This window comes from Artemia franciscana, chromosome 12, assembly GCF_032884065.1.
Source record: "Artemia franciscana chromosome 12, ASM3288406v1, whole genome shotgun sequence".
Taxonomy (NCBI): Eukaryota; Metazoa; Arthropoda; class Branchiopoda; order Anostraca; family Artemiidae; genus Artemia; species Artemia franciscana.
In genome coordinates, this window is record NC_088874.1 from 14,598,103 (window position 1) to 14,610,602 (window position 12,500).

At 38.5% G+C, this 12,500-nt stretch overlaps 1 protein-coding gene across 1 annotated transcript; it reads left to right on the forward strand.

Moving 5' to 3' along the window:
* Positions 1-748: 748 nt before the first annotated feature.
* LOC136033443 (protein adenylyltransferase Fic-like) lies at positions 749-2,086 on the forward strand. The gene has a single exon (XM_065714193.1). It carries the CDS (start codon positions 749-751, stop codon positions 2,084-2,086), a length of 1,338 nt encoding a protein of 445 aa, XP_065570265.1.
* Positions 2,087-12,500: the final 10,414 nt, after the last annotated feature.

A 12,500-nucleotide genomic window follows, 5' to 3' on the forward strand; every position in this document is an offset into this window, starting at 1 on the left:
GGAATCATGTAAATGAAGGGATGTCCTCTCTTCTGGGCTGGGTGCTTCAAGTCACCCCTGGCTATGATTTAAAGGTGACTTTTGTTCGAGTTAGAATGTTATAAAAAAGTATTCCAATATTTTAGTCAGTCAATTTCAACTACCCTAGTGTTAATTTTAAGCCAATTCTAACTATCTCCATCATGTCAAGGGTCAAGAAACTAGTCTTTATGACTATGAAGCATGCATTTTACTCAGAAATTAATGTAATATTAGATACCGTTTGAGTACTGGGTATTACCTCGGTCTTACTGTAGCAGCTGTCATAGTGCGAGACAAAACCCTAATAATTTATTAGCGGAAAAAAATATTCATAGTTTATCAGGGGAGGGGGAGTATTTTTACCCGCCTACCTTAACGCAAATTAACTTAATGGATATGTTTGTCTTTCTGACTCTAAATAAACTATAAAATTCATCGAAAATATTATCGGTTTTAAAATGGCTTATTTTTTTAAATATCCTTTTCTTTGAAAAACGTTCATTAAAGATCAATTGAGGTTCATATATCTCCGATGTATTTTGACATTTTCACTGTATATTCTTTCTTGAATGCATCATGGTATAATTGTTAGTTTGACGTCATTTTAGTTATAAAGCAGTAACATCAATTCCCACATAAACATCATAGTTGGACAACAATTATGACGTCATTTTTTATATATAACTTGCGATTCCTCATCAATTACTTCAAAAATATACAAGAAGATATGATAAGTATTAAAAGTATCGCTATTTGCGCTTCAACCGTATTTGCTGGTGGCGCAATTTGCTGGACATTAGGAAAATATGTAAAATCAAAATCAGACCCAAGAGAAGATATGAGCTCATCTACTAATCAGGAGAATGAACTCAAGCCATGTAATGAAGATAAGACCAGTTATTCCCCAGTCTCGAAGGATCAAATTCAAACGGAGGAAGCCGCTATAGATGCTCAAAAAGACGCAGAAAAAAGAGCCCAAACACTCGATGAGGAAGTCAAAAAAAAAGAAGAAAATGTGAAAGAAGTCAAAAAAGAGGAGAATACTACAAAGGCAATAGCTGCAAGAAACCATGCAGTCAAAATGGCAAAAAACGGCCGACAGGAAAGGGCCGAGTACTTATTCCAGCAAGCTTTATTTTTGGCACCTGGTCATCCAGATATTTTGAACGATTACGGTGAATATCTAGAGGGTGCAAAAAATGACTTTATGTTAGCCAACTCCTGTTACTTAAAAGCACTAAACGAAAATCCTCGCCATCCCAAAGCTTTAGAAAACTACAAAAACACAAAGGCTAGAGTAGAAAAACTAGACGAGTGTCTGTTCCATCAAATTGCTAATAAAAAAGATAAGATTTTAATAGTTCCAGATGAACTTACAATTGAATTATCAAAGAAGATGAGAGAAGTATCAATTGAAAATGAATATAAATATATTCAAAATACAGCGTCTATTGAGGGAAATACCTTGAATTTAGCACAAACACGTATGGTGCTTGAAGGTCAGGACGTATCCGATAAAAATGTTTTGGAAGTTAATGAAATCATTGGACTCCAAACTGCTGTAAATTATCTACGAAGTAGTCTACTCAAAAAACAAGAACAAATTTCCGAAGCTGTAATTTTAAAATTGCACGACCATGTTTTGGGATTAGTAAATCCGAAGGAGAGTGGAGTTTATCGACGTGGGCAGGTCTATGTTGGTGGTCGTAAGTGTCCATCTTACCAAGAAGTTCCTAACCGAATGCAGGAATTTATCAAGTGGCTCAACTCAGATGAAGCCAGAAGACTACATCCCATAAAGTACGCTGCACTGGCTCATTTTAAGTTGGTATTCATCCACCCTTTCGTGGATGGCAACGGAAGAGTATCCAGGCTACTCATGAACTTCCTTTTAATGAAGGCCAAATATCCGCTCGTAATAATACAAAAAGAAAAGAAGGATGAATATTTTCAAGCCATAAGAGATGGTGTACTTGGTGATATCAACCCTTTTGTAAGATTCATAGCTCAAGAGATAGATCAAACCCTAGATGTCTTTATTTTGGCCAAAACAGACTTAGCATAGCTGCTATATCTGCATTTTTGGATCATTTAGTTATACCAGCAGCTAATGGCTTAGTTTTACTAGCAAATTTTGGCTTAATTGTCTGCAGCTTTGGGTGTAGTTGTACCCGCTGAAAATAATTTAGTTTTGCCTTCAACGTTGGCTTAATCGGCAGCAACGGTTAGCTTTGTTTTAGATCCAACTGTTGGCTTAATTGTCTGCAGCTTTGGGTTTCGGTGTACCCACCGAATTAGTTTTGCTTTCAACTGTTGGCTTAATCGGCAGCAACTGTTAGCTTTGTTTTAGATCCAACTGTTGGCTTAATTGTCTGCAGCTTTGGGTTTCGGTGTACCCACCGAATTAGTTTTGCTTTCAACTGTTGGCTTAATCGGCAGCAACTGTTAGCTTTGTTTTAGATCCAACTGTTGGCTTAATTGTCTGCAGCTTTGGGTTTCGGTGTACCCACCGAATTAGTTTTGCTTTCAACTGTTGGCTTAATCGGCAGCAACGGTTAGCTTTGTTTTAGATCCAACTGTTGGCTTAATTGTCTGCAGCTTTGGGTTTCGGTGTACCCACCGAATTAGTTTTGCTTTCAACTGTTGGCTTAATCGGCAGCAACTGTTAGCTTTGTTTTAGATCCAACTGTTGGCTTAATTGTCTGCAGCTTTGGGTTTCGGTGTACCCACCGAATTAGTTTTGCTTTCAACTGTTGGCTTAATCGGCAGCAACTGTTAGCTTTGTTTTAGATCCAACTGTTGGCTTAATTGTCTGCAGCTTTGGGTTTCGGTGTACCTACCGAATTAGTTTTGCTTTCAACTGTTGGCTTAATCGGCAGCAACTGTTAGCTTTGTTTTAGATCCAACTGTTGGCTTAATTGTCTGCAGCTTTGGGTTTCGGTGTACCCACCGAATTAGTTTTGCTTTCAACTGTTGGCTTAATCGGCAGCGACGGTTAGCTTTGTTTTAGATCCAACTGTTGGCTTAATTGTCTGCAGCTTTGGGTTTCGGTGTACCCACCGAATTAGTTTTGCTTTCAACTGTTGGCTTAATCGGCAGCAACTGTTAGCTTTGTTTTAGATCCAACTGTTGGCTTAATTGTCTGCAGCTTTGGGTTTCGGTGTACCCACCGAATTAGTTTTGCTTTCAACTGTTGGCTTAATCGGCAGCAACGGTTAGCTTTGTTTTAGATCCAACTGTTGGCTTAATTGTCTGCAGCTTTGGGTTTCGGTGTACCCACCGAATTAGTTTTGCTTTCAACTGTTGGCTTAATCGGCAGCAACTGTTAGCTTTGTTTTAGATCCAACCGTTGGCTTAATTGTCTGCAGCTTTGGGTTTCGGTGTACCCACCGAATTAGTTTTGCTTTCAACTGTTGGCTTAATCGGCAGCGACGGTTAGCTTTGTTTTAGATCCAACTGTTGGCTTAATTGTCTGCAGCTTTGGGTTTCGGTGTACCCACCGAATTAGTTTTGCTTTCAACTGTTGGCTTAATCGGCAGCAACTGTTAGCTTTGTTTTAGATCCAACTGTTGGCTTAATTGTCTGCAGCTTTGGGTTTCGGTGTACCCACCGAATTAGTTTTGCTTTCAACTGTTGGCTTAATCGGCAGCAACGGTTAGCTTTGTTTTAGATCCAACTGTTGGCTTAATTGTCTGCAGCTTTGGGTTTCGGTGTACCCACCGAATTAGTTTTGCTTTCAACTGTTGGCTTAATCGGCAGCAACGGTTAGCTTTGTTTTAGATCCAACTGTTGGCTTAATTGTCTGCAGCTTTGGGTTTCGGTGTACCCACCGAATTAGTTTTGCTTTCAACTGTTGGCTTAATCGGCAGCAACTGTTAGCTTTGTTTTAGATCCAACTGTTGGCTTAATTGTCTGCAGCTTTGGGTTTCAGTGTACCCACAGAATTAATTTTGCTTTCAACTGTTGGCTTAATCGGCAGCAACTGTTAGCTTTGTTTTAGATCCAACTGTTGGCTTAATTGTCTGCAGCTTTGGGTTTCGGTGTACCCACCGAATTAGTTTTGCTTTCAACTGTTGGCTTAATCGGCAGCAACGGTTAGCTTTGTTTTAGATCCAACTGTTGGCTTAATTGTCTGCAGCTTTGGGTTTCGGTGTACCCACCGAATTAGTTTTGCTTTCAACTGTTGGCTTAATCGGCAGCAACTGTTAGCTTTGTTTTAGATCCAACTGTTGGCTTAATTGTCTGCAGCTTTGGGTTTCGGTGTACCCGCCCAAAATGTATTAGTTTTAGATCCAACTGTTGGCTTAATTGTCTGCAGCTTTGGGTTTCGGTGTACCCACCGAATTAGTTTTGCTTTCAACTGTTGGCTTAATCGGCAGCAACTGTTAGCTTTGTTTTAGATCCAACTGTTGGCTTAATTGTCTGCAGCTTTGGGTTTCGGTGTACCCACCGAATTAGTTTTGCTTTCAACTGTTGGCTTAATCGGCAGCGACGGTTAGCTTTGTTTTAGATCCAACTGTTGGCTTAATTGTCTGCAGCTTTGGGTTTCGGTGTACCCACCGAATTAGTTTTGCTTTCAACTGTTGGCTTAATCGGCAGCAACTGTTAGCTTTGTTTTAGATCCAACTGTTGGCTTAATTGTCTGCAGCTTTGGGTTTCGGTGTACCCGCCCAAAATGTATTAGTTTTGCTTTCAACTGTTGGCTTAATCGGCAGCAACTGTTAGCTTTTTTTTAGATCCAACTGTTGGCTTAATTGTCTGCAGCTTTGGGTGTAGTTGTACCCGCCGAAAATGTATTAGTTTTCCTTTCAACTGTTGGCTTAATCGGAAGCAACTGTTAGCTTTGTTTTAGATCCAACTGTTGGCTTAATTGTCTGCAGCTTTGGGTGTAGTTGTAGCCGCCGAAAATGTATTAGTTTTGCCTTCAACTGTTGGCTTAATCGGCAGCAACGGTTAGCTTTGTTTTAGATCCAACTGTTGGCTTAATTGTCTGCAGGTTTGGGTTTCGGTGTAACCGCCGAAAATGTATTAGTTTTGCCTTCAACTGTTGGCTTAATCGGCAGCAACTGTTAGCTTTGTTTTAGATCCAACTGTTGGCTTAATTGTCAGCAGCTTTGGGTGTAGTTGTATTCGCCGAAAATGTATTAGTTTTGCCTACAACTGTTGGCTTAATCGGCAGCAACGGTTAGCTTTGTTTTAGATCCAACTGTTGGCTTAATTGTCTGCAGCTTTGGGTTTCGGTGTACCCGCCGAAAATGTATTAGTTTTCCTTTCAACTGTTGGCTTAATCGGCAGCAACTGTTAGCTTCGTTTTAGATCCAACTGTTAGCTTAATTGTCTGCAGCTTTGGGTGTAGTTGTAACCGCCGAAAATGTATTAGTTTTGCCTTCAACTGTTGGCTTAATCGGCAGCAACGGTTAGCTTTGTTTTAGATCCAACTGTTGGCTTAATTGTCTTCAGCTTTGGGTTTCGGTGTACCCGCCAAAAATGTATTAGTTTTGCTTTCAACTGTTGGCTTAATCGGCAGCAACTGTTAGCTTTGTTTTAGATCCAACTGTTGGGTTAAATGTCGGCAGCTTTGGGTTTAGTTGTACGCGCCGAAAATGTATTAGTTATGCTTTCAACTGTTGGCTTATTCGGCAGCATCTGTTAGCATTGTTTTAGATTCAACTGTTGGCTTAATTCTCTGCAGCTTTGGGTTTAGCTGTACCCGCCGAAAATGTATTAGTTTTGCCTACAACTGTTGGCTTAATCGGCAGCAACGGTTAGCTTTGTTTTAGATCCAACTGTTGGCTTAATTGTCTGCAGCTTTGGGTTTCGGTGTACCCGCCCAAAATGTATTAGTTTTGCTTTCAACTGTTGGCTTAATCGGCAGCAACTGTTAGCTTTGTTTTAGATCCAACTGTTGGCTTAATTGTCTGCAGCTTTGGGTGTAGTTGTACCCGCCGAAAATGTATTAGTTTTGCCTTCAAGTGTTGGCTTAATCGGCAGCAACGGTTAGATTTGTTTTAGATCTAACTGTTGGCTTAATTGTCTGCAGCTTTGGGTTTCGGTGTACCCGCCGAAAATGTATTAGTTTTGCTTTCAACTGTTGGCTTATTATGCAGTAACTGTTAGCTTTGTTTTACATCCAACTGTTGGCTTAATTGTCTGCAGCTTTGGGTTTCGGTGTACCCGCCCAAAATGTATTAGTTTTAGATCCAACTGTTGGCTTAATTGTCTGCAGCTTTGGGTTTCGGTGTACCCACCGAATTAGTTTTGCTTTCAACTGTTGGCTTAATCGGCAGCAACTGTTAGCTTTGTTTTAGATCCAACTGTTGGCTTAATTGTCTGCAGCTTTGGGTTTCGGTGTACCCACCGAATTAGTTTTGCTTTCAACTGTTGGCTTAATCGGCAGCGACGGTTAGCTTTGTTTTAGATCCAACTGTTGGCTTAATTGTCTGCAGCTTTGGGTTTCGGTGTACCCACCGAATTAGTTTTGCTTTCAACTGTTGGCTTAATCGGCAGCAACTGTTAGCTTTGTTTTAGATCCAACTGTTGGCTTAATTGTCTGCAGCTTTGGGTTTCGGTGTACCCGCCCAAAATGTATTAGTTTTGCTTTCAACTGTTGGCTTAATCGGCAGCAACTGTTAGCTTTTTTTTAGATCCAACTGTTGGCTTAATTGTCTGAAGCTTTGGGTGTAGTTGTACCCGCCGAAAATGTATTAGTTTTCCTTTCAACTGTTGGCTTAATCGGCAGCAACTGTTAGCTTTGTTTTATATCCAACTGTTGGCTTAATTGTCTGCAGCTTTGGGTGTAGTTGTAACCGCCGAAAATGTATTAGTTTTGCCTTCAACTGTTGGCTTAATCGGCAGCAACGGTTAGCTTTGTTTTAGATCCAACTGTTGGCTTAATTGTCTGCAGCTTTGGGTTTCGGTGTAACCGCCGAAAATGTATTAGTTTTGCCTTCAACTGTTGGCTTAATCGGCAGCAACTGTTAGCTTTGTTTTAGATCCAACTGTTGGCTTAATTGTCTGCAGCTTTGGGTGTAGTTGTATTCGCCGAAAATGTATTAGTTTTGCCTACAACTGTTGGCTTAATCGGCAGCAACGGTTAGCTTTGTTTTAGATCCAACTGTTGGCTTAATTGTCTGCAGCTTTGGGTTTCGGTGTACCCGCCGAAAATGTATTAGTTTTCCTTTCAACTGTTGGCTTAATCGGCAGCAACTGTTAGCTTCGTTTTAGATCCAACTGTTAGCTTAATTGTCTGCAGCTTTGGGTGTAGTTGTAACCGCCGAAAATGTATTAGTTTTGCCTTCAACTGTTGGCTTAATCGGCAGCAACGGTTAGCTTTGTTTTAGATCCAACTGTTGGCTTAATTGTCTTCAGCTTTGGGTTTCGGTGTACCCGCCAAAAATGTATTAGTTTTGCTTTCAACTGTTGGCTTAATCGGCAGCAACTGTTAGCTTTGTTTTAGATCCAACTGTTGGGTTAAATGTCGGCAGCTTTGGGTTTAGTTGTACCCGCCGAAAATGTATTAGTTTTGCCTTCAAGTGTTGGCTTAATCGGCAGCAACGGTTAGATTTGTTTTAGATCTAACTGTTGGCTTAATTGTCTGCAGCTTTGGGTTTCGGTGTACCCGCCGAAAATGTATTAGTTTTGCTTTCAACTGTTGGCTTATTATGCAGTAACTGTTAGCTTTGTTTTACATCCAACTGTTGGCTTAATTGTCTGCAGCTTTGGGTTTCGGTGTAACCGCCGAAAATGTATTAGTTTTGCCTTCAACTGTTGGCTTAATCGACAGCAACTGTTAGCTTTGTTTTAGATCCAACTGTTGGCTTAATTGTCTGCAGCTTTTGGTGTAGTTGTATTCGCCGAAAATGTATTAGTTTTGCCTTCAACTGTTGGCTTAATCGGCAGCAACGGTTAGCTTTGTTTTAGATCCAACTGTTGGCTTAATTGTCTGCAGCTTTGGGTTTCGGTGTACCCACCGAATTAGTTTTGCTTTCAACTGTTGGCTTAATCGGCAGCAACTGTTAGCTTTGTTTTAGATCCAACTGTTGGCTTAATTGTCTGCAGCTTTGGGTTTCGGTGTACCCGCCCAAAATGTATTAGATTTGCTTTCAACTGTTGGTTTAATCGGCAGCAACTGTTAGCTTTGTTTTAGATCCAACTGTTGGCTTAATTGTCTGCAGCTTTGGGTGTAGTTGTACCCGCCGAAAATGTATTAGTTTTCCTTTCAACTGTTGGCTTAATCGGCAGCAACTGTTAGCTTTGTTTTAGATCCAACTGTTGGCTTAATTGTATGCAGCTTTGGGTGTAGTTGTAACCGCCGAAAATGTATTAGTTTTGCCTTCAACTGTTGGCTAAATCGGCAGCAACGGTTAGCTTTGTTTTAGATCCAACTGTTGGCTTAATTGTCTTCATTCACCCGGACTAAACCCTAGCGTTCAACATGGTATGAAAGATACCCCCCCCCCCAAATTCTGTTATTTAGTTGCTGTGCCCACTCTGTGCAACATTCGTTAATTTGAACAGCCTGACTTGCGTAACGTCCGTCGATTGAATATTTTTTGGTCCTATTTCAAAACAATGCTGCCAATGTTTCATCAAAATGGAATCAATTTGTGGGGATGAGTTTATCGGAAGTTTCTAAATCCCAACTTTGTGTTTCCCATGGACACTCCAGAGATTGTCTCTATTATCTGGAAGTAGTGTATAGATTCAATTGGAACTATTAAAGAGCACATTTTTTATACTAGACGACGTTTATCCATAATAGCATGATAGTGTGACTTATTTGATCGAAGTTGTGTCTTTCCTTGAAAGTTTCTTCAGAGTCTTTGTTTCTGAATGTGTGTGTTTATACCTCCTGGATGTCGAAAAAGAATGTACTTCCGCCATAAGAGGCTGAGAATAAAAGCTGAGTTTTTATATTTAAAAGAGGAAAGGGTCACTCTGTTTTGGTTTCCTATAAGGTTGGATTTATTTTGTAGCAAAATTCTAGACATTTTCTAAACATTTACAAGCTCTAAAATCTTAGATCCAGAGTCTTTATTTGATCTCAATTTGCACTTATAAAACGAAAATATTGAAACAGTCTGGTATCGTTGATTACTGAGCTTAGTAGTTGAAATGGAACAACTAGTCAAATTTAGGTGGTTTTTTGAAAAAACCAAAAGTGTATTATCCAATACCGCTCAGGTGAAAAAAACTATCCAATACTATTGAACACACCCTTGCTGGGTGACTAATTAATTCTATAAATGTTTCCTACATTAGTTAAAAAATACTTCTTAAATAAGTGGTATAAATGCTCGAATTACTTGTATAAATGCTGCGAACACAAGAAGTATAAAATGAGTGCACATTCTGCTACTTATTTTTGAAACAAATGAAGTGAGTAGGAATTACCAGTGAATTGAGAAAATTCATTAACTCCCATTCGAAACAGATTTGGCCAATGACGATGCTTCAGATGAAACGCAGGCTTACCCACATAACCCCTTATGAACAATGGGGTAGACCTGTAGACCCATTTTTGATTTAAGTCTGCCTCTAGCCTTTCTTTTGTTTATTCTTGAAGGTTCATTACGTACAATTCAATGCTGTTTCCGATGTTGTTTATTAATATTAAATAAAAATTTTGAATTAGCCAAGGAAAACAAAAGTTAGCAAACAAAAACAGTTTGCAAACAATGTTCAGAAAAGCATAAAATAGGTGCAAATAAAAAGATGTCCGCTTGGAAAAAATCCAACATAGCTAGCTAAGCTAGTTTTTCTCCCTATAAGATCTGCAAGAAAATAGACGAAATCTCTGTTAACTGAAGAAATACTAGCTGTCATGTATTTTCCATTAGTGCTTTAAATGGGTCAGCGATTTTTTCTTCACAATAAAACGATTTGTTAGAGAAAATCTCGACCCAACAAAAGTTTGTTAGCACTTGAAAAACAAAATTATAGAACTGAGGATAGTTTTATAATCTTGAGATACAAGGAATGGACGAGGAAAAGCACCAAATTGACTAGTACCATCAATTATTTCAGTTGGACGTCTGCATTTAATACATTGTATTACATACTTTCTGTCTATGCTCTCTAGTTTAATTTAAGACAGTGATACAGAATTAGCTAACTGTCTAATTTGACAGCATTGCAAAGTAGTTGCGAGCGATTAGGCAAGGTTGATAGATTTAAACGAACAACAATATGGAAAATGAACACAAAATTTGACTAAAGTATGTTCTGGGAAGGTATTTTAAAGTAACTACCTCTACTCCTTCTCCCTCTAGAAGGCTCTGACCTTTGATGACCTTTAAAAATATGGGTAAAATTCTAGTTAATTGACTTCTTGCTATCCCAGAAAGGGTTTATTTTAGGAAAAATGAAACTTTCAGGGATGGGTCTACAGGCTAAAGTATATCCCGGGAAGGTATTTTAAAGGACTCACCTCCACTCCTTCTCCCTCTAGAGGGCCCTGAAATTTGCCAACATGACAGGTCTATATCTACTGAAATATTGACAAAACAACATTTTACCTTAACTTTCAGTTACTAGTTGCTTTTTCTCTGGCTTTAGTTCTGAAAATGCAATTCCTGTTATTTGGGTAGAATTTCGAGCCATATCAATGTTTTTTTTTTTCAAAATGTAGGAAAAGTATTTGCATATCTTTGAAACCTTATAAATGGAATTAAGCAAAGTTATGAACAATTGTGTTGCATTTCAATTAAGCAGAAGATCTATTTTACCAGGTTTCACTTTTATAGCACACATATTTTTAAAAGTCATCAAAGGTCAGGGCCTTCTAGAGGGAGAAGGAGTAGAGGTAGTTACTTCAAAATACCTTCCCAGGACATACTTTAGTCTGTAGATTCATCCCTGAAAGTTTCATTTTCCTAGCCTAAACCCTTTCTGAGATAGCAAGAAGTCAATTAACTGGAATTTTTCCCTTTATTGTAATTGCATAACTATGTCTACAGGTTTTTTTATATTGTAAAACAATTTATTTTTATCTATGTATGCACGATGATGTTAATAACACTTGTTACTCCAGTGCTATATAAAATGTAGTTTTTATTAAAATTTGATTTTATTTTAAAATATTTGTTGACTACGATAGGTTTTAAATACATTAATTTCATTTAAAATGAGCCGTTAAACAGCTTACTTTGATATTCCAGGATCCCGTTAGCTGTGGCAGAGGATAAGAAAAAAATATAAGAAAAAAATATTATCGATCCACAATATAGGGTTGCAACCACTTTTTCTTGTTCAAGCCATTAGATTTTCCTCGCTATTTGAACCAAGGGACGATAAGTTTCCTATATAGGGTCTCGGATAAGGTGGCTCTAATAGGGAATTTCTTGTTTTGATCAGACACTATTATTAGGACCTATGAGCTGTTATATTTCTTAGTATCGAACATATTCGTCTCTTGCTAGGCTGCTAGCTACCGCTGTAGCCCAGACTGTATTTCAAAGTAAAGGCATTAAGTGGCTTAATGGATTAAATGGAGTCATTTAATGGATTAGTAAGACTTACAAGTTTTGGGCTGCATTTTAAGCATTTAAGTGTGGAATAAAGTATATTTCAAGTAATCATGGTAATTATTTCAAGGTAGAGTTTAAATTTCTTTTCAGTTGACGAGCACCAAAAATCTTTTTTAGCTAGAGATAGTAAAACCTGTCATTTAGAATTAATTCATATTTAACTTTGCTCTTTTCAGCCTAAATGTAACATAAGCTCAAAGTTTCACTAAGAAATTTAACCAAAGATCAAGGATTCCAATGCCATAATTGTGACTGAGTCTTAGTTCTGAAACTAATGAATGAACAAAACAAGAAAAACCTATCATGTACAGCTTTACCCAGAACTAGATTAAGTTACAAAACCAGGTCATTAATCGATAGTAACCTTCTCTCTATTGAAATAAACCAAGTTCTTGGCCAACATGGTTTGGATCAAAGAAACGAAATTGGGGAACATCTGGTTGCTTTTGCCCTAATGAATGACCTTGTAGTTGGTAGATCTATGTTTCTTCGTGGAGACTTGTGTAAGTACTTGTGGACGTTGCAGATTGATCATTGCCTCATATGCAAAGAATATTGATCGAGTCTACAAGATATTTGGGCCCATAATGGAGCTAACGGATTAGATCATAGCTTCATGGTAGCCAAACTCTGTCTAAAATTTAAGAAGACGTGCAACAAAAGGACAGACCCCAACCCTATTTTGATTTGAGAAACTCCATTACAGATCCTGAAGCAGACAGATACACTGGGAAACTTTAAGAAAATGTTTCCAATCATACACTTTATTAGTACCTCAAGTCAAATGTCCTTTTATAAGACCGCTAATATGGATTGCGCCATGACTTTTTGACACCTGACTACCTATTGGCTGAGCACGAGGAATGGATTAAACTATGGCATCGTGGGTCACTGATCGGAGAATGGCATCATGGTCAAAAAGAAACTTTACTTGTATAGTGTTTGCGGACC

Bases quoted from the DNA above. Each gene is read 5' to 3' on its own strand.
- LOC136033443 (XM_065714193.1), top strand. From the start codon at position 749: ATGATAAGTATTAAAAGTATCGCTATTTGCGCTTCAACCGTATTTGCT.